This window comes from Notamacropus eugenii, chromosome 3 (genome assembly GCF_028372415.1).
Source record: "Notamacropus eugenii isolate mMacEug1 chromosome 3, mMacEug1.pri_v2, whole genome shotgun sequence".
NCBI lineage: Eukaryota > Metazoa > Chordata > Mammalia > Diprotodontia > Macropodidae > Notamacropus > Notamacropus eugenii.
Window position 1 is genome coordinate 178,230,616 of NC_092874.1, and position 21,991 is coordinate 178,252,606.

The 21,991-nt window shown below is 35.6% G+C and overlaps 1 protein-coding gene across 3 annotated transcripts in view; it reads right to left on the bottom strand.

Moving 5' to 3' along the window:
• Nucleotides 1–233: 233 nt before the first annotated feature.
• The window catches only part of STK38L (serine/threonine kinase 38 like), a 112,674-nt gene continuing 90,916 nt past the window's right edge, over nucleotides 234–21,991 (bottom strand). For 2 of the 3 annotated variants that reach the window (XM_072653436.1, XM_072653437.1), the window contains exons 4-14: nucleotides 21,192–21,314; nucleotides 20,003–20,086; nucleotides 18,401–18,524; nucleotides 15,768–15,922; nucleotides 14,038–14,140; nucleotides 13,772–13,833; nucleotides 8,631–8,748; nucleotides 5,110–5,233; nucleotides 3,340–3,435; nucleotides 1,437–1,528; nucleotides 234–1,293 (exon numbers count right to left, since the gene is read on the bottom strand). In XM_072653436.1, coding sequence (XP_072509537.1) covers nucleotides 1,166–1,293; nucleotides 1,437–1,528; nucleotides 3,340–3,435; nucleotides 5,110–5,233; nucleotides 8,631–8,748; nucleotides 13,772–13,833; nucleotides 14,038–14,140; nucleotides 15,768–15,922; nucleotides 18,401–18,524; nucleotides 20,003–20,086; nucleotides 21,192–21,314 — 1,209 coding nt within the window. In that variant the 3' untranslated portion in view covers nucleotides 234–1,165. The remainder of the gene's footprint in view (nucleotides 1,294–1,436; nucleotides 1,529–3,339; nucleotides 3,436–5,109; nucleotides 5,234–8,630; nucleotides 8,749–13,771; nucleotides 13,834–14,037; nucleotides 14,141–15,767; nucleotides 15,923–18,400; nucleotides 18,525–20,002; nucleotides 20,087–21,191; nucleotides 21,315–21,991) is intronic. The other variant, XM_072653438.1, reaches the window with a different exon arrangement.

Sequence of the window (21,991 nt, forward strand, 5' to 3'; positions counted from 1 at the left end):
TCATTCCCAATGGAAAATAAAAATTCCTTAGTCATGAACACCCACTCAATTCAGGATCTTTGGTACATTTGGAGTATAATGAGTAATAGCACAGTACAAGTACTACCAAAGGAGAGACTTCCATTCAATGAAAGAAAAAAAATAGATATGATATGTATCAAACGCCATCTTTCTGGAAAGTCAAGGTAAAGAGCTCTTGGCATCTCTGCAAGTTCATTATCATGATCAGAAGGTTGACATTTAAAAAATAGTTTAATAAAAATACACAAATTTGACATACAAGCAGCCCTCACAGTCATTTCTTAAAACCAACTTGCTATAATTAAATGAAAATAATGCCATGTTCTCTGCAAAAAAAAAAAAAATCCTTTTGCCTTAAGGAAAACAACCGGATGCTCTCTGTATTCTATATAATTACATTTCCCTAAGAGCACACAGATAGGTGTGTACAAGTCAACAGTAATTCTGAATGAAAAGGAAATGGATTAGTGTTGTGTTGGAGCGGAGGTGCTGTACTTCCTGATCCGGCTCATAAGCTTGTTACCCTGTATGGTGGAGTCTGCACAATAACTTGATGATAAACCTAATTAACTTTAAATAACCAGTGTATTTCCTATTTCTATTAAAATCATTATTTAAATTGTCTTCTTATATGCTCTATGGATGTTTAAACCAATAGGGCAAGTGTTCTAACAGCTATGGAAGATGGCTTTTATCTTGATTATCTAAACCCATAAGGTTTATAAGAAAACAGCAATGCTGCACCATGACCTACAGGTTAGCCTATGTTGCTTTAAATGATATGTGTTTCTCCTGAATTGATTAGAAGTGTTACAGTACAAAGCCACAGTACACAGAGGCAGGATGGACGTAATGCGCGAAGGCAGTGCAGTTACAAAGGGATGTACACTCCTTTTATTCCAGTACCTTTGTATATAATAAAGTTAACAAAAATAGTCAAATATTAAAAAAAATCCAGCTGGCACTGCCAACTAATTCCTGTAGAAGTCTCAGAAATCCTAATCCTGTAGAATTTCCTCTTGAAGTCGATGAGCACCACCGTCCTTGGGAATATTTATTTCAGTGTATTGTTATCTACGCCAAGCAAGCCTTGGTGATGCAGCTACCTGAGTTCTTTTGGGGTGTGGGCGTATGTGAGTTTCATTCATAATTTCCCAGCTTTCATGTAGGAAGGGATAGAACCACGCTGAGTCAGCCCTTCAAACCGCTTATAGGTATAATTAAGAAAAACCCAGTCTTTGGATTTGTAGTCTGGTTCCGTGGTATTTGGCACTGTAAAACAGAGACAGCAAGTTAACCACGTACAAAGGAATTCCAAAGAACTTTTACAATGAAGGCTAAGAACATCAAGGAGAATACACACATTTCTGTAGTCTTTATAATCAAGAAAAGTTCAAAGTGGCATTTTCTCTTACCTGGTTGTAAGATATCAGATTCAGGAAATTCATCAAAATTTGATGTATCATCAATGCTTTTGATTTCTATGGGAATTGCAGCTGGTCTCTCCCTACATATGCCAAAGAACAGTGTTAAGCAGCTATAGTAAATATTAATTTGCTTCCAGTTGCCCATTAACCAAAAAACTCCCACTCAAAAATTCTGTATGTAGTTCTCTGGGCATTACAAAAAAATAACAGAGGCATTAGAAGGTCTGTGTCCATCATCTGTATGATAGGATCAATTAGCTAAATGTATTTTAAATTTGTAACTTAAAGATTTTCTGTAATTTAAAATAAAAGACTTTATTTACTTGACATTATTAGCTCAATACTATCATATACTCTGTTTTCATAACTGCTGCCCCATCCCCGCCTCCTGCCAAGGAAGGAAAGGAAAGAATGGAAGAAGAGGATAATATATTTACAGAAAAATCAGAGAATCTTTTATCTAGACAATGTCAAATTGTGCTTGTGTCCTGCCTTATATTAAATAGTGGAGTAGATAGCTCCAACTTGATTTAACTGAGATTAGAACATTTTGTTATCTGGAAAGTGGTCAGAAGTAATCACTTGATAGTGGTCTTAAATGGGATTACAACGTTAAAAAAGGAAATCGAATGGATCAATTTGTTAAAAATGCAAATTTTTAATGTGGAAATATGTTTAATGGGATTGTATACGTATAGCCTATATCAGATTACACGCCATCTTGGGGAAGGGGGGAACTTACAACTGAAAATCTTATAAAAGTGAATGTTAAAAACTAAAAATAAACTAAGATATCAGAAAAATAAAATTAGAAAAATTCATAAAGGACTAAGAAAAATAAAAATGCAAACCTATAAGGAAAGAATTTGGAACTGAAAATAAAATTAAAAAAATAAAACAGGAAAACAAAATGCAAACTTGGTATCATAGTGCTAGATCAGGTAAAGAACCTTTTAGTCCAGCCACCTCATTCTACAAATAAGGCCTAGGCAAGTTAAATGACTTGCCCAGGTTAGCACAGGTAAGACAGAATCAGAGGAAGGATATGAACACAGGTCCCTCTAGGTACTAGATCCAATATTTTTTTCCACTGTATATTTCAGCTTAGGATAAAAGAAAATGATCAGGCCTTACGATATCTATATAAGCCAGCTTCCTCTTATGGGAAACAAATTATACTATATATTTTAAAATGAGCAAAATTTAACTTCCTTTAGCTCTATACCATTAACTCTTACTAATCCTAGGCATATGTCTCTGAAAGGTAGAAGAAAAGTATCTTTAATTCCTTCCCCAGAATTTTCACACTGGCTTTAATAGCAAGAGTCATAATGTAAAATGATGAAAGTATTCCAGTTAAATATTAAACTGAAACCAATAATCCACAGTGAGGGAAGAATAATAAACAAATTCATCTAATGTGTTTCCAATGGTGTTTTTTACTTCAAGATGAATTATTTAAATGAGGTTTTATCTTTATAAATACATAGAAGTGTCTAATGAACTCATTACTCAGGTGAAAAATATAGTTACTATCACATCTAAATATATTTTCATGTGCTAATAGGTTTGATGAAGTCGAAGTCCTCACTTCATTCAATAAAAATAGCTCAACAGAAAAAGCTCAACAGAGGAACAATTGTATATTTTCAAACTGTTATTTAATCACTGAAAATAACACTTGGATTTAGTCAATTAACTTTAACTTGCATATTCTAATGTGAATGTAATTATGAAAAAAGGATTAATGTTATAAAAATATATTATCTACTACCATAATGAGATCACTTCTTTGGTTCTGACATGATACGATTAAACTGATGGTTAGAGTTTATTAATTTTTTTAAACTTTAACTTTTTTTAACCTGTTATATGTTTTGTATGAACATACCTGATATGTCCCCAATCTACTCCTTCAAAAAAGGGATGATCCTTGATTTCCTCTATTCCACTGTTTCCAATTCTGTTTTCTGAATCAATACAGAATCTACAATATGGAAGTAATTAAGCTATTAGATTAACAGTCAAGACAGCTTCAAAAAGTTTTTATTAAATCAGTTATTTGAAATACTTCATCTTTGGTAAATAAGCACAAAGTAATTCTACATTTGTAAATTTTGAGGAAAAGCAAATATATGTTTCTGTACCTAAAGGTGTTTGGCAAATGATTTCTTAGAGAATGTGCAGATGAATTAGATTACAGAAATTTGTGACAAGCAATTACAACAAATTTCCCTTTTCCCTTCTCATGAGTTCGGATCATAGTCCTACATGGATGCAAGTTTCCACAATAATGCTCTTTTGCTTTTTTTTCCTTCCAAATTTAATTATTTTTCCAATTTTTTAATACTTATTTTTCTCTCCTTATTTACCTCCAAACAATATAAAGAAAAATAAACCCCCCTAAGAAATATACATAATTGAACAGAATGAAATTCCTTCTTTTGTCGTCTTTGCCAATTTGATGGATGTGGGGCTGAAATTCAGGACTGCTTTATTTTGCATTTCTCTAATTATCAGTGTTTAAAGGAGTTCTTTTCATATGGCTATTGATAGCTTGGATTTCTTCCTTTAAAATTGCCTATTTATAGTCGTCTGCCATTTATTACTGGGGAAAAACGGTTACTCTTAGAAATTTGAACTAATTCCTCATATATTTTGGATATATGACCTTTAACATAGAAACTTACTGCAAAGATTTTTCCCACAATCATCTATTCCTCTTTAATTTTAACTGCACTGGTTTTGTTTGTTTAAAAAAAAACTTTTCATTTTATATAATCAAAATTGTCCATTTTCACTTCTATGGTCCTCTCTCTCTTATTTCATCCTGAACTTTTTCAGATCCATAGATCTGACAAACAATTTCTTCCTTGCTCAGTGAATTTGTTTATATTTGATTTTTTACATGTAAGTCTTATATCCATTTTGAGTTTATCTTGGTATATGATATGAAGGTTGTTCTATACCTAACTCTGCCAGACTGCTTTCCAGTTTTCACACAAGTTTTTTCCCAGATAGTGAGGCCAACAGACATTAATTACATCTTATAACACTATTTCCCAACTCACCATATAAGAGAATAAAAAACTTTCACCCATGTCTGCAATTTGCTCTAAGTGGAGGTTGCCCACAGCATCAAGGTCAGGGTTCCAGTCATTCTTCACTTCTTTCTGCAGTCATCTTTCCATTAGTGGCCACACCGGATATATACACCCTGTCCCTCCCTAACTACCTCCCTCCTATTCTTATTCTACAACCATTATCAAATCAACTCTGTCACTGCTCCTAGAAAAGGTGTGTATCAATCTAATTCCTTATGATGCCCCTACCATCCTAGTAACCTTCCAAACCAAAAATATCCCTCCCTCTTCAGTACTCTCTCCCATTAGACTGCAAAATATATGCATTATCATACACACACACACATACACACACATACATACATACATATATGTGTATATATGTATGTATATTCAAAACATCACTGCTCTTTACCATTCTAATTAAGAGGCAGATCAGGTTGTTACTGAGAGTACATTTTTTATCAGTATGTTCTAAATCCCAATTAGTTGCTGGAAAAAATTAAAATATCCTGCTACATTTTAATTATGCATCTTTAAGATCCCAATGGATCATTTACATGGATTCAGGCACTAACCTGAGAATTAGGTCCTTGGCTTTCTCTGATATAGGTACTTCTGGAGGAAATACTAGAGTTTCTTTCCAGTTCATAACTTTCCTGTAAGTTTCTTGTGGTGTTTCAGAACAGAATGGTGGATATCCTATATATCAAAAATAACAAGGTTTCATCTGATTTTTTGATCAAACACAGTAAGAACTATATAAGTTATGGCATGTGGAAAGAGAGATTAGACCTAATCTATTTGACTCTAAGGCAGAAGCAGGCTTCAACGTACAAAACCTTAATGTTAATTTTGATTCATTTCTGTTTCTCATATCGCATACACTTAGTTTATTAAATCCTGCCAATTCTACATTTTTGATACTTCTTCTATCCAGTTCCTCCTCATTATTCCGTCTCACTTTAAGACAGGCACTCCATTGCTGCCTTTCCACATTATGTTAAACATTTACTAACAGCTTTATGTCTTTGCTTTCCCCTTTCATCCAATCCTTATACACTGCCAACCAGATTTAAATTTTTGCCTATAGCTCTGTCATACTTTTTGCTAAAAACTGTTGTCTCTTAAGTTCAAACTTCTCTGCCTTCTCTGTTCTGGTACATTCAAGTTCCTCTATGATACTATGCTGCCTTTTCAGTCTTATGCTAAACCACTCCTCACTTCCTCTCCACTGAAGTCAAAGCAGACATCTCTCAGTCCCAGGTATGTACCTGCACTGCTCCTCCCCCTGTCCCAACTCTGTGCCTTTGTCCAAACTATTACTTGTGCCTGAAATAAGATAGCCCTCCTCTACCTGTTCAATTCCTACTCATCCACTAAAGACTACCTCAAATACTTTCTAATCACAGATGCTTCCCCTGATCGCCTCAGTTGGAAATGATCTTTTTTTAAACTGACGTTAATGTATGAACTTAACATACATTATTTTACTAATATTATATGTATCATATTCTCTGACTAGATTATAAACTCCATGAGCAGGGCTGAATCTTATCTAAATTCAGAATTTTTCTTAGTCCTTAGCACAGTGATCTGTACCCATCTAAAACTTAAGGATGTTTGCTGAAATGAATTAACAGAATTTCAGGAACCTTAGGGGTTATCTAGTCCCACCTTTCTTAAGCAGTTCTATACAAGATTTCTCCTTCTCAGGTAAGTAGTTAAGTTAGCTTACTGCTTGAAAACCTCCAGAGTCTACAAGAAAAGCATGAAATCTGGAGCCAAGAAAACTGAATTCTAGTCCCAGTCTGAAGACTACTTCTGTGACCATAGGCAAGTCAATCAATCAGTCAGCATTTATTAAGTACCTTCTAGGTGCCAGAAACTCTGCTTTCAGGGAGCATGTGTTCTGCTGAATGTTACATAAGCTCCTACCCCCAGTTTCGTTATCTATAAAATGGTGACAAAAATGCTTTTACTTAGGACTCTCCTGACTGAGAGATGTTGGACTCTCAGTAGAGAATGAGACTTATATTTTTGGACACAGACAATGCGGGAATGTATTTTTTGACTATGTGTATTGTTACAAGAGTTTTCTTTTTTTTTTTTTTTTGTCAGTGGTGGGTGATGAGGGCGAGTGTTAGGACGGCCTCTCAAAAAGAGAAAAAAGAAAGAAAAGAGGGTCATGGGAGCACTTTTTTTAAGCGCAGAGAAGAGAACAGAAGGAAGGCCAGAAGGAAGCGCAAACAGAAGACCTTTGAAAGTTACATGTTAAATTTATTATGTGCTAAAAAAAGGAAAAGTAAGCTGCAGGTGATGGAGAGTCACAGTTTTATGTCCAATCCTCTTTTCTTGTTCAACTTTGCATATGGCTATGGTCATTTTATTTTGTCTATGCAATTCAGAATAAAACAAATTTTAAAGTACTTCCACTACTTGAGGGGTTTGTGTGAGAAAGTAAATGAGATATTGCTGTTGCAGCTGAGATTCAAGCTCTATTATTGTTAAATAATGAAATAATATTTGTGAAGCATGTAGCACAATGCTCAGCACATAATAGGAGCTTTTAAAAATGTTTATTTCCTTCCTTCCTTTCTTATTAAGCACCTACTACTTACAAGGTAATGCAAGAACTGGGCCAACAAAGACAAAAACAAAATGGTCCTTTCCTCATGGAGCTTACAGATATAGCACAGACACAGTTAAACATATATATAAGGTATGAAGGGGTGTGTGTATGTTTGTCCTTCGTTGCCAAAGAAGACCATACCATCAGAGAAATAATGACACAACTTGCACTTGGCTTTGTTTTGAGTGAGCGAGGGCTGTGCAAGTCACCAGCCTCACTTCTCCAGAGCCATCTGAATTCAGTGACCAGATATTCATCAGGATGACTGGAGATGACCCAGGATGAGGCAATTGGGGTCAAGTGACTTGCCCAAGGTCACACAGCTAGTGAGTGACAAGTGTCTGAGGTGAGATTTGAACTCAGGTCCTCTTGACTCCTACACTGGTGCTCCATCCACTGCACCACCTAGCTGCCCCCAATGAAGGTATAAAGAAGAGCTGAAGGCTCTCAAGTCATTGGGCAGAGAGAGGGAGAGATCACTTTCTGCTGAGGGGATCAGAGAAGGTGGTGCCTGAGCTGAATCTTGAAGAAAGGTAAGGATTCCGAATGGCAGAGAGGTGAAGGAAAATCATGTGAGGACATGGGGACAGGGAATGATATGCTGAATTTGGGGAACAGCTAATGGTCCAATTTAACAAGAACAGAGAGTGTGTGATAGTGAATAATGGGAAATAAGGCAGAAATGGAAAGTTGGGGACACACTGTAGGAGGCATTCTCATTTTATACTAGAGGGAAAAGGCAGCCACTGAGAGACCAACTAGATGATGTCTTCAATCCCTGCTAAATATGGGATTCTTTGGACCACAAGATAGAATACAATTCAATGTGTTTTAAAAAAGAACAGATACCGGGGGATACAAATATATATAAAAAGTTTTATATATATAAGATAGGGACTAGACTCATTATTTCATTGGTATAAATGCCTGCTCACTTGACTTGATTTGACTATAGAGAATTCCCAGAAAAGAAAGCTTCCTTTATCAATGTAGTTTATCACCTTCTTTGCCACACATAGTCTTAGAGATAGAGCCTAAAGCACCTAGAGAGGAAGAGACTTGCCCAGGGTCACACAACCAGTATGTGCCAGAGTCAGGCTTAAACTCAAATCTTGGCCTTGAGGTTGGCTTTCCATCCATGATACCGTCTTGCCTCTCAAAGTATATAATGGATTTTTTAAAAGTACTCCTATCTCTGTTTTACCACAATGGTTATATAAACACCTCCCTAAACGCTATATTCAGAAAAACATTTAAGTATATTAAAACATATATAACATATTTAAATGTTGAAAATATGCACAGTCAAAGCTTCCATTATTATTTCACCATAAACAAAAATAGAATTAACAACTTTCTAAAAAAACAAAACCATGAGATGGTAACTATGAATATTTAATATGTTCTGTCAGAGCCCCTTAAGAACATTTACATACTGCAAATCAAAATTAATAATGAAAGTCATACCTATTAGCATTTCATACATAATCACTCCCAAAGACCACCAGTCACACAATTTGTTGTACCCAGTCTGCATGAATACTTCTGGGGCAATGTAATCTGGAGTTCCAACTGTGGAATATGCCTGAAAGAGAATACCTTGTCAAAGACAGACTAACAATATTCTTAATTTTCTTTGAAAGTTCTATATATGACTTGGAATAAGTATGATTTGAAATGAAAAGCATGTATCAATTCTTTCAACCAACATCTACATTTTTGGTTTTTTATCTTAATTTTTATTTATTTATATTATTATTAATTTGTTTTCAGTTTTCTACAATCACTTCCATAAGACTTAGATTTTCTCCCCTTCCTTCCCCCCGTCCCAAGATGGCATGCAATTTTATATGGTTCCACACATATATTCTTATTAAATACATTTTCACATTAGTCATAACATCTACTTTTTAAAAGGCACTATATGTTAGAGAACCTGGAATACAAAGATAAAACACAATACGATCTGGGCATTCAAAGAGGGAATATAATACAAACAAACTAAATAGGATGCAATATAAAATGTGATCCAGGCAAAGGAGAAGCACAAAGTGCTCTTGGAAAATGTGATAAAGAGGATCATTTTTATCGGAGGGGAGAGGAAAAGTGGGAATCAGGAAGGCACTGAAAAGAAGTGGAGTCTAAATTGGGCCTTAGAAAAAAAAGAGGAAAATATTTCAACAGTAAGAGAAGAGAGGGAGTATGATCCAAGCATAGGGCACACTCCAAGAGAAAATGAATGGTGCAGGAAGAGATTCGTAAACAGCTAGCAGCTTGGGCTAACGTAGTGTGATTTTTTTTTTTAATAATCTGTAATTTTAAAAAATGTTTAGTGAAGTTGAGTGTGAAATACAACTGAAAACATAGATGAAAAGTAAGTTACAGAGAATCTTAAATGATTTATATTTTATTCCAAAGGCAATAGGAAGGCATGAAAAATTTTGAGTGGCAAGTGATATACAGTTAGGTTTGGGCATGAAGGTTAAATTAGAATAAAAAAACAAGGCAGGGCAAAAAATCCCATTTAGGATCCTATATGAATAATCTAGGAGAGATAACAAGGGTCTTAACTAGGAGGTTATAATCATTAACAAAAAAGAGTGGATAGATGCCACAGATTCTGTGGAATCAGTATCAGTATGACTAGGTGACTGATTAAAAGTTGAGGACGGGCGCAGGAGAATAAAGGTCGATCTTGATGTTTTGAATGTAGGTGACCAGCAAGATGGTGTGCTAATGAAAGAAATAAGTTGTTAGCAAGTTTAAGGGTAGAGAGAGGGAGTACAATGAGGGACTTGCATGTAGAAACATCAGATGGGCAGTTGGGAATGCAGAACTGGTGTTCAGGAGACACTGGGGCTAATTTTATAGATTCGGAAGTCATCTGCATAGGAGTCCAGTTGGCAATTCCTCATGCTTTGTCTGCTAGCATTCTAGCAGACAATTCCTCTAGCTTTGTCTGCTAGCACCCTTGAGTCAGGAGGACCTGAGTTCAAATCTGACCTTAGATACTTGACACTTAGTAGCTGTATGACCTTGGGCAAGTCACTTAACTCTGAAATGTCTTGCCTTCCCCCTTCCAAAATAAACAAAATCAAATTATCCTGTATTTACAGTCATCTGGGCACATGTTGTAGACCGTCTGTAGAACTGAAGCTTCTTGAAGGCAAGAGTTTTTTTCTTTCTGTCTTTGTATCTCAGGTACAGTTTCATGTGTATTAGTAGGGGCATTAAAATGCTTGTGAAATTAAGTCATGGGAGTAAAGAAAAAAGTGTAGAGAAAGAAAAATAAAAAGATCAAAGTATGAAGACAGAGCCTGAGAGGATACATGTGCTTAAGAGGCAGAAGAAAAAAGAAAAATTACAGAATAGAGGAGTGTTTGGCTAGGTCAGTAGCCAGAAATATCAGTACAATTACAGAAGGAGAAAATGTTAAGAAAGAGGGTGGTCAAGTGTACCAACCTCTGCCACAAAGTCAAAGAGGATGAGTACAGGTAACAGAAGTAAGGAAGTGAAGCTGGATAACAACTTTGGGGAGCTGCTATTTTCAATAAGCCGAAGAGGAAGAAAAATCTTGGAAGTATGGAAAAGGAATGATCAGAGGCAGGAATTAAAACAAATTCAGTGTCACAGAAGCTACAGGGGGAAAGAGGTTGAAGGATCCTGGATAAAGAGGTAAAGGGAAGGAAGGAAACTGGTAGAAGAAGGACGGAAACAAACACTGATTAAGCATCTACTTTGAGTCAGGCATTATACTAAACACTTTACAAACATTAAGTCAACAGATTGTCCTAACAACCCTTGGAGGTAGGTATTATTATCCCCATCTTATACTTAAAGAAACTGAGACAAGCAGAGGTTAAATGACTTGCTCAGAGTCATCTATAAACTATTTTGTTGATGACAGTGGTAACAGCAGAAGCCAGATACCTCAGGGTTCTGAAGTAAGGTTGTAGTATGGACATAGAAACAGGAAATGTTGCCTATTCTTTCAACTAATTAGAAAGCTAAAGAAAGGGAAGAGATAAAATGTTTCCTTAGAGTTAAAGTCAAAGGGAAATATATATTTTTTAAAATGGGAGATATGACTGTATTTTTAGATAGAATGAAAGTAGAGGGAGAAATGCAAGACAGAACCCCCCTACATTCTAATGACTTGGAAAGTCCCCCCACCCCACGTTGTATTTCTTCCTCTACACAGGTTATTTTTATTCTACCTCAAAATATGTTCAGCTCTCCCATATGTATATATACGCATATATATTTGGTTTTATACATTTCCTCTCGATTTGGCTAAGTCTTTAAAGTACCATTTTGTCTCTTCTTTTTATTAACTACTTGACAGATTAATTGATGGAGTTGTATCCTAAGAGGGTGGAGATAGGGTACCAGTTTATGGTATTAAAATACAAGTGGAGCTATGTCTGTGGCAAATTCTACTTTTAAATTGGATCTAATGTACTTTATGACTGCTTACTGGAAAATAAACAGGAAGTTTCAAAACCTGTATCAGTCGTAGAAACCATTAGAAATGGATATGCTTAATTAATCATGACCCTCGCTCCAAGATGAGTTATGAATCGTGGATATGCACAAGCCCAGCATGGAAAAATGAAATTCAAAGATAATTTAAACATTTTTGTCAAAAGCAAATGCTACAATATTAATTCAGAGACTTCAATACAAAGGTGGAAATAGGTGCAGATAGCAACAAATGTTGGAAATTATGGATCAGAAATAAGGAACAAAAGACTTGAAAACTACTCAGAAGCCTCCTACCTATATATCAGAAACAATTTATTTAAAAGAATTGGAAGACACTGGAAATGGTAAGGATCAAATAAGATGATGAAAATGAGACTGATTAGATTTTAATGATGGAAAATGATTTGTCACAGATATAAGAATCATTCCTGAATTAGGGATATGCTTACAGTTGGGCCACTAACTTGTTTGGAGTGCAAATCAAAAGAAATACAAAGTTAGAAGACAGAACTAAATGAGAAAAGAATATGGCATGCAACTAAAAAGCTGCAATCTGACAGTTACTTAAATAAGTCCTTGGTGATAAAATGATATAGAGGCAGAAGATGGAACTATTATGAGTATAATAAAAGCTATAATAAAATAGATTATAATAATTTCATACAAAATTTCAACTGGTGTTAAGATACAATGACTGAATAACAAAGTCAAGGGAAAATGTCTGTTCTATGGTATACTTGCAATGTGGAGGAAGACCCTCTATAACACTGGTGGATCCCAAGCTTCCATACTATGGGAGGACATGGACAACAGTTGCCAAGGATGATGGACACACACAAAGGGTTTTTGATCTGTATCATTAGGGGGAAGAGTACAAATGCGCTACAGCCTAAAGCATCCAATTCCTCTATCAAGTCTTTTTACCCAAATGGGCAATAAATAGTTAAAATGACAGGGCTTGCACAGAGTAGGTACTTAGTATGTTTTGAAGGAACAAAGTTGGTTTTTGAACTCTGGTGAAGATGCTAATGAAATGACCAGATTGCAAATAGCAGGAAGAGGAGGGCATTCTTGGAATTACTAAGCATTAACTACGGATTAAGTAGGATAATAAATTTTTTTTTATCTATAATTGTGGTTTCATCAGGATTAAGTACCTACTATGTGCCAGGCACCATGGTAAGTGCTGGAGATGTTAAAAGAAACAAAAAGAATTCTCACCCTCAAGGATCAGATAACAAGCAAAAAATATATACACAAAGTAAGCTAGATACAGCATAAAAAGGAGATAATTAACAGAGCAAAAGCACTAGAATAAAAAGAGGTTGGAGAACAGGTCCTGGAGAAAGTGGGATTTTAGTCCAGATTCCAAGGCTTGAAGGTCTTTATGCACTCCCCCTACCCCACCTCCATACTATACATCTCCATTACTATGTTATATGCAAAGAAATTGTACAATGAGCTTAGTTTCTTATGCAAGGTTATGAAACAAGCTCTTTCTAGGCTATTTACTTTAATATTTCACGGATTATTTCAATAGTTGGAAAATTCTTTGCAAGGATGCAAACTGCAAAGCTTTCCATGTTTTAGGAAACATGGTAATTCAAGAATTTCTGTGGCCAAAAAGAATCATCACCAGATTTTGATGGAATGTCTGCCTTTCTTTCTTTTTTAGTTGTTTTCAGTAGAATCCAACTCTTTGTGACCCCAATTGAGGATTTTCTTGGCAAGGATAGTGAAATGATTTCCCATTTCCTTCTGCTCATCTTACACTTGAGGAAACTGAGGCAAACAGGGTTAAATGACTTGCTGAGGGTCACATATTTAGTAAGTGAATCCAGATTTGAACTCAGGTCCTCCTGAGTCCAGGACCTGCATTCTATCCACTGAGCTGCCTAGATTCCCCAGTGACTGCCTAGTCAAAGGTGGGGAACCTGCAGCCTGCAACCCACAAGTGGCCCCAGTGCTGCAGATTCCCCCTACAAACAACCACAAAATACAAACACAGACAAAAAAAACACAAACAAAACACAAACACCCTACCATAATCTCAATCAATACAAATGATTGTCAAATTCAAACCAGTCTTATATTACAAAGGTCCCTTCTTTAAAACTACTCACCAATTGCCGCCTATTTTTCTTCCACGTTTCTGCTTTTCTTTTTGAGTTCATGTTCTGAAATGCTGATTTCAATAAAACAAGGATTGAGATATAGTGAAAAGGACCGAGTAGAAAAACTGAATACAAAGCTTTGACTTAGCAATTTCATGCCAGTAATACAAACTTTTAAAGGAATTTCATCTTGAAAAGCAACCTAGCACCATACAACAATCAAGTCCCTGAAAATAGTACACTGAGTTTGTTTACTAAAAAACTCTGAAACTTACAGAAATCACTTGGTGGGTTATGTGTGAGGTTCCTATAAAATTCAGTCCTATGAGCTTTCTTTAGTCCTGTGCATAGGCCAAAATCAGACAACTTTACATGACCCTGGGGGAAAAAAAAGGCCTGGTAAGTCTTAGTGTACATTTTGAGATTGATTTGCTTTATCAGATTTAATTTGGAAATATGCCTTGTAAATTATCTAGTTTAAGATGAATATATATGAAGATATTAAATACTGTCTGATTATCTGAGAGAGTACTGTATATTAAAAGATATTCATTCATTTACAACAGGGATCTATAATTAAGAAACAAGAGCCAAAATGGCCTTTTCATAGCCTGGGAGCTAAGAATGGCTTAGAAAATTTAAATACAATAAAGCATTATTTAAAAAATGTAAAACTGTTCTTAGCTTTGAAGTCTGACAAAAAACAGGGAGTTGACAGGATTCAGATTTGACCCAGGTTATAATGTGCTAACTCCTGATTTATAAAGTCGCCAGATACTCAAATATATTCATGTTGTCCTATTTAGTTCCTTGATACCATATCACTCACATTCTCTCCCCCATCTGCCTCATTCTGTGAAATAAAGTGGTCTATTCTCAATAAAAATTCAATCTGCCCATTTCCATTTGGAAAAATCTGAAGTTAATGGTAACAAAAGAAGAAAGATGTAAACAAAGGGGTGGAGAGAGTACTGTTAGAAGATGGGCATACTAATGCACTGTTGATAGTACTATGAAGTGGGCCAAACATTCTGGAAAACAAATCAGAATTATATATTTTTTAAAGTTACTAACTTACATATACTGTGACACTTCAAGACACCATCCCTAGGCATGTACCCCAGGGAGGTCAAAGAAAAGGGGAAAGATCTGATATATATATATATTTTGCACTTTTTTTGGTGGAAAAGACGTGAAAGAAAATTAAGTGTCCATCAGTTGTAGAATGGTTAAAAAATGCATATGAATATAATGCAATATTACATCATGAGGCAGGTAGGTGGGACAGTAGAAAAGAGTGCTGAGTTGGGTGACAGAAACACCTGAGTTCAAATCCAGACTCACATACTTACTAGTTGTGTGAACCTGGGCACTTAATCCCCATCTGCCTCACTTTTCTCAACTGTAAAATGAGGCTTCCTCACAGAGTTGTGAGGACTAAAAACAAGACATCTGTAAGACTCTTAACACAGTGCCTGGTACATATATAGGCACCTAATAAATGCATGTACCCTCCCCTTCTTCATAAGAAGTTATAAACAGGAAGAATTTAGAGAAATTTGGAAAATCTTGAAATCTTCCTAAAGAGCAAAGTAAGCAGAACCAGAAGGACAATTTAAACGGCGACCATAGCAACGTAAAGGAAAACAACTTCAGAATTCTGATCAATGCAGTGACCAATCATGACTTTAGAAGACTGATGGTGAAGTCAGCCTCCTATCCCTTGGCAGAGAGGTGGTAGACCAGATGTGTGGAACAAGGCATACATTTTCAGACATGGCCAATGTGTTGATCTCTTCTGCTTGACTGTATTTATTTACCATAGGGAAGAGTGCTATGGTATGGTTGCAGGTGGGGTCGAAAGTCATTGGAAAGTGACAATGAAATATAAAAAAGAAAAGACCATTATTATCAATAAAAACAGTAAGGGGGAAAAAACCAACAGCTCCATTTCTTTACCAAATAATAACCAGCAGGTTAAGAGCTTATCAGTTCATTCACATGCCTTGGCATCCAATAAGAGGTTGTCTGGTTTGATATCTCGGTGAATGAACCCCAACTGGTGAATTGCATCGATAGCCAGAACAGTCTCTGAAATATAGAACTGGGTTTCTTCTTCTGTCAAGGTATCTTTCTTCATTAGTAATGTCATCATGTCTCCTGAATGGTGGAAATTAAGAGGCATGTTATATGAAATGCCTCAAAAAGGGAATTAATCGCACTTAGAGTATCCTCCAAGGTCCCTACCAGCTCTAAGTCTATGATACTATCATCCTGAGGTCATTTTTGTGCAATTTCTGTAGGGTTTTGTAGTCAATGTCAGCTCTAGGTATCTTCAACAACATCTGGGGAGAAGGGAGGTTTATGCTGTAGCTGTTTGTTTCTAGAAACCCACCACCTCTTTGGAGCTTCAACGACTATTTGAACTCAAGCCAACACTAGATTCAGGGATCTGGCTAGAGACAAAAGGCTAAACTGAGTCAGGCTACAGAGGACTCCTAGTTCTTCAGACATCAACAGGGCAGGAAAGACCCCAGCATTGCTTCTTGAATGAAATCTTCATTCAGGCCTCAAAATCTCCAATACAACTCTAGGTCAAGGCAGAAATGAGCAGCAGGATCAGTGATGCTATTTCCTGGGCTATGTGTAGCTTTCTACCTCAAGGAGTAAGGCTGGAAACAAAAGCTGGACACAGGAATCTATTTTCTGGGCACTCTGTATCCTTGTCCTTACCTCTCCCACTCTGTGTTTTGTAGCAATGCCTCCATCTCTCTGAAGCCTTGACTTGAGTAGCTGCCTCTTTCCTTTCCTTTGGCTGCTGCTGAAATCTCCATCTCTGGGAGTACCACCTTTTCTTTAACCTCACTGCCTTTCTTAACAACTTTCTTGGTTTACTTGCTCCAAATTCCCTTTTGCTTTTCCACTATCTGTTACAAAGACCCTACATCTGAGATCCTCCAGGACAGTCCTTCTTTCAAATAATCTATATACACACTAAATAAAAAAAATAAAAAACCTCTAAGAAAACAATGTGATTTTTCCATACCATCCCATCAAATTATCATCCTATATCTGTCTCATACTTCCACAAAGAATGAACTATGCTCTGTCTCTACTTCCTCACAATCAACTGATCATTTGCAATCTGACTTCTGAGCCTGTAACTCTATAGGAAAATGCATATTCCTTGACAGCAGGAACTATTTAATTTTTGTTTCTGTATCCTCAACACTTAGCAGAGTGCTTTGCATGTTATGAGTGTATGTTATAGGATAAATATTTGTTGAATTAAATTGATTTCACATGTCAGATAAATCCAAACTTACATCATTAGCTGTTCTTGGAATTTTGCATTACATCTTCCACTCTCATGTCCCACATATATTTCTTTGTGGTTATTTTAGAATCTTTAAATTCAAGATTCAGCGTAGGTGTCATCTCTGTGAAGCCTCCCTTAATCTCTTCAAGTCAAAGTGTTTGCTCTTCGCTCAAATATATCTAGAACACTTTACCTGGATTTCTTCTCTTTCCTTCCTTCCTTGTAGGAATATATCTATGTGTGTCATTTGGTATCCACTTGGTCTCTCCAAAAGAATGTAAGCTACTCTACATTAGGAATTTTTATGTTTTTATTATTTGTTTCCCTAACTCCTAGCAGAGTACCTTGAAAATAATAATAATGCTTAATAAATGTTTGTTGAATTAAATTTGTTTTAAAAATTGTTAGATCTTGTATCCTAATTTTTGGTCTCTTGAGTCTCTGCTAGAGAGAAGGTGGATGGAAGTCCAGAATTAAAATTCACAAAACATTTATTAAGTACCTATTATACTCAAAGGAGTCCATTGGAGAGAAAAACATAAAAATAACAATCACTGCTCCTCAAAATTCTCCTCCAGAGAACATCATATTTTATTATGAAAAATCTTATATGCTTCTATTTGTGTTTTTTTAAAGCTTATATTACAGTCTCTTCTTTCAGTGAATCTTAGAGGAAGATAAAACTGGTTTTTGTTCTGTCACATTCTGGCAGGATAAATGGCCACTCTGCCCTCTCACTGGTCTCATGGAAAAGTATGAAAAAACAACTTTGATTCTTAAAGAACTATCTTTTTTTGTCTGACAAGACTAAAATGAAAAGTCAGATTTGAGAGATACAAGGGGGGAATTAACTCTTCTGGAATTTATTCTCTCTTGTAAGCAGATCAAAGATGCTCTAAGATTCAATAGAATGTTTTCTTTTTATATAGCCTTATTTCACTAAGTAACCATTAATGGCAAGCATTAAAAAAAATTTTTAAAAAATTTTACTATAAAGGTTCCACTAAGTTTTGTTTAAAGTGAAGGGCCCATCACTGAAAAAAAAAGTTTGAAAACCACTGTCCTAGAACATTTTCATAGTCATGGAATCTGAATAATCACTGTGGAGTAGAAATGATATTCATTGAAACAATTCTTTCCACCTCAAGCTAGAAATGATTCTGGGCCATAAAACAGGTCCCCAATTCATTCATTCTGTAGACTAATAACTAAAAGCAAACAAGTCAGCCTCTACACAAATTAATATTGCACTTCTTGTCAACATACATAAAAATGACATGGTTGTATCAGTTTGTCACTGCTCTTGTGTTTGTGTTTACCTCCAGGGAGAAATTCCATGATTAGATAAAGATTCCTTTTATCTTGAAAACTATAAAACATCTTCACAACCCAGGCACCATCTGCTTCTACTAATATATCTCTCTCTGCTCGGATATGGGCCACCTATATTTAAAAAGTAAATGCAGTACACATTAACGTTGATAAATTAGTAACTTTAGTGCCTTTCCTTCAATAATGAAGGAGATCTAGGATTATTAGAATATCACATTTGAAAATAATCTATTATTACCTAGTTTATTTAAGAGTACTTACATCCAAACACAGGAATCACATTAGGAATTCTTAACTGTGGTCTTATTTCCTGGCATCATATAAGTGAATTTACTTACCAAAAGTGTAAAATAGGGGTGAGAATTTTTAGTTCTAAGTCTTTGAAAAAGTATTTTAAGACAATAAAGGAAAAATGGCGAACTTTTTGAATGCATCAGGTATTGGCTTAGGAAATGACTATATTGGTGTGAATAAAAATGTCTTGTTTATTCATAAATGTCTCCAAGCCAACTTAGAAGTCTCCCAAAAGAGATCCAAAGGGTGAGGAGCAGAGTATCAGAGGAAAGATCAGAGCACAGTATTTTGTTTAATTGGACATAGCGGTAAACACTACTGTTGCTTAGATACAATTGAAACACCTGACAAAATAAAAATTATGTGTGCGCAGGCGCGCATCTTTAAGCCTATCTTTTTAATCAATGTAGGGAAAAAACTCCTTGTATCAATCCAGATCAGTAATGGGTTTGCAATTCAAGGTAATGTGAACTCTAGAAAACTTGGAGATAGTACAGGAACATATACAGTCATTAAAAATATGAGGATTCAGGACTTATTAAGAAAGTCTTCTATTTCACCTACAGAAGTGAAAAGGAGAGTGACTGAAGGATGCTCTTTATTTTGACAGAGTACAGGAAATGAAAGACAATGGGCATATCTTGCAGTTGCTGAGTCTTTTATATATCTAACTTTTTGTGGCTCCATTTGGGCTTTTCTTGGCAAAACTATGGTAGTGGTTTGCTGTTTCCTTCTCCAGCTCATTTTACAGATGAGGAAACTGGGTAGACAGGGTTAAGTGATTTGCTCAGGTCACACAGCTAGTAAGTGTCTAAGGCTGGATTGGAACTTGTGAAGATGAGTCTTTCTGATTCCAAGCCCAGAGCTCTATCCACTGAACCACCTAGCTTCCCTATATCTTTTTGTAGCAAGTGGGTATTTAGGAGAGACTCAATACCCAATGACAAGGTTAAGCATCAGTTGACCAGATTACCAAAACAGTAATCTGTTACTCTGAGGTTCCAATTTCATGTTCCCCATATGCTCTAATTAAAAACAATTAACTTCTTTGGCTTTACTACCAACTACTTGTATGACTTTGGGCATGCCATTTAACTTTCCCAGGTCTAATTTCTTCACCATAAAATGGAGAAATGGGATTAAATGATTTATAGCTCTAAAGGTTTGTGAGTCCATTTTTAATTCTTCACTCTAAATTCTCCCATCACCATTTTTCCAGAACCCCAAATTTATTTCTACCTAATCAACACGTAATGAATACTTTCAGATGGGTATAAATGTTGTACAATATATACCTGTTCTTTTTCAAGCATATCAGCCTTTCTCAATATCTTCATTGCATAGATATGGCCTGTGTCTTTCTTCTGGACAAGACGTACCTAGAAACAAAAGGTATACTACTATTTTTTCTGGATAAAATCATGAAATTTACTCTTCAGAAAGCCAAGTACAGCTTAATTAAGTAGCAGTTTACTATGATAAATTATTACTATATACCACCAAAACATTATCTATCCACATGGGAAACACATGACTATTAATTTAATTCAAGAGTAAGCCAGAATAAAATACATTCTATGAAAGCCATCAATGCCAATAAAAATCATTTTCAGCTTTATCAAAATTGGTATATATGTGTATGATATTATTATGACTATGTCCACATATCAATAACTTGTGATTTCATAGACATGGAAATTTCCTCCATCTACCAAAGTTTCAAAGCCTCCATAATTAAAGTCTTAGGTGCTTGAAGTTCACAGAATTTCTATGTCTTCCTCATGGTCACATAATGATTTAAGCACCAGAGATGGGATCTTAACAGTGTCTTTCTGCCTCTAAGTTTAGCACTCTATTAGGTCATGCATTCCCTGAGAGGCTATGTAAATAGTAAGTAGATAGTCAAGTCTGGCTTCAGAATCAGAAACTTCTAAGTTTGGATCTTTACTCTGTTTTGTAATACCCATATGACCCTGCACAATTTAAATGGTCCCTTTCAGCAACCCAGACAACTCTTTGAGATTATACATGGCAAGGAAGATGCTAACTTTTATTGGAAGAAGAAATTCCTCTCTGGAAAATCCCTGCACCAAGGAAACCAGAGATCTAATAAAAAATCATCAGATCTATCTTCCCCTAGAAGCTATCTCCTAAGAACACAAGCTAAGAGACATGCCCATTTGGAAAAGATAATCTTTCTGAAATGGAAGTAACATTTTTTTCTACTATAATTTCCTAGAATACATCCCCAGATTCAGAAATTCTTTTAAAACTCTTGAAATGGTAAAATTCATTATAGTGCTGCAAAGAAGTAACATTTTAAATTTCAGAAAGTCTGTGTTTTAATACAATATTTTTTGCTTCCCAAATTAAAAAGATTTAATACATGATATTAGATTAATAAATATACCAAAAGACAAATCAGGGGCTCAGGAGAAAAGATGGGTTGAATTATCAAGACAGGACTTAAGGAAAGACATGAACCTCTCCAAAGGCTCCTCTCCCTATAACTTTCAGGGATTCAAAATCATCCAAACCAAGCCTTGTCCTCTTGAGTCGGAGAAATTCAGTTTCTTTGCGAGCATGCTGAGATCGACGTAATTTTTTCTATGGGGAAAAAAATTATGATTGATTTATTTTAAAACTTGTTCTTATACAGGTCTACAGTATAAATTTAGAAATAAAGATTCTGTGAAGTAAAAGAATTTTTATTTACAATAAGACATTTATAGAACTTTTATTATTCCAGCTTTCCACTTGTTATTCTATGTGACTTTGGTAACCAAATTAACATCTCGAGGCACAAGTGTCTTTATATGTAAAAGACAAGGCTGAACTCAATGATCTCCAAGGTCCCTCACTTGCCGCTCTAAAATCCTATGAGCCTATGTTTTCTGCATTCAGTGTAAAAATGGATAGGAAAGAGAAGTTGAAGAAGCTTCTGACATTTATGTCTTCTTTCCACCCAACACACCACCACCAACTCCAACACATTCTCTTACACTCCTGGTACAAAATAAGATTCAGTACAAATTTATTGTCTGTAACATCAACAACTCTTCTAGCCTACTCTTAGTGACTCCATCTCATTTGTCCAGCTGTTATTTTGAATCTTTCAATTTCTCCTCAAGCTCCCAGACCCCCCTCAAGCACGTTACTTCAGGATAACTTAGCTTCCTATTTCATGGAAAAGACTGAGGTCATCCTTAGAAACTTCTCAACTTCCTCTTTCCATTTCTCTAAACTTTTCAATGTCCTCAACCACTGTTTCCTCCTTAGACCTG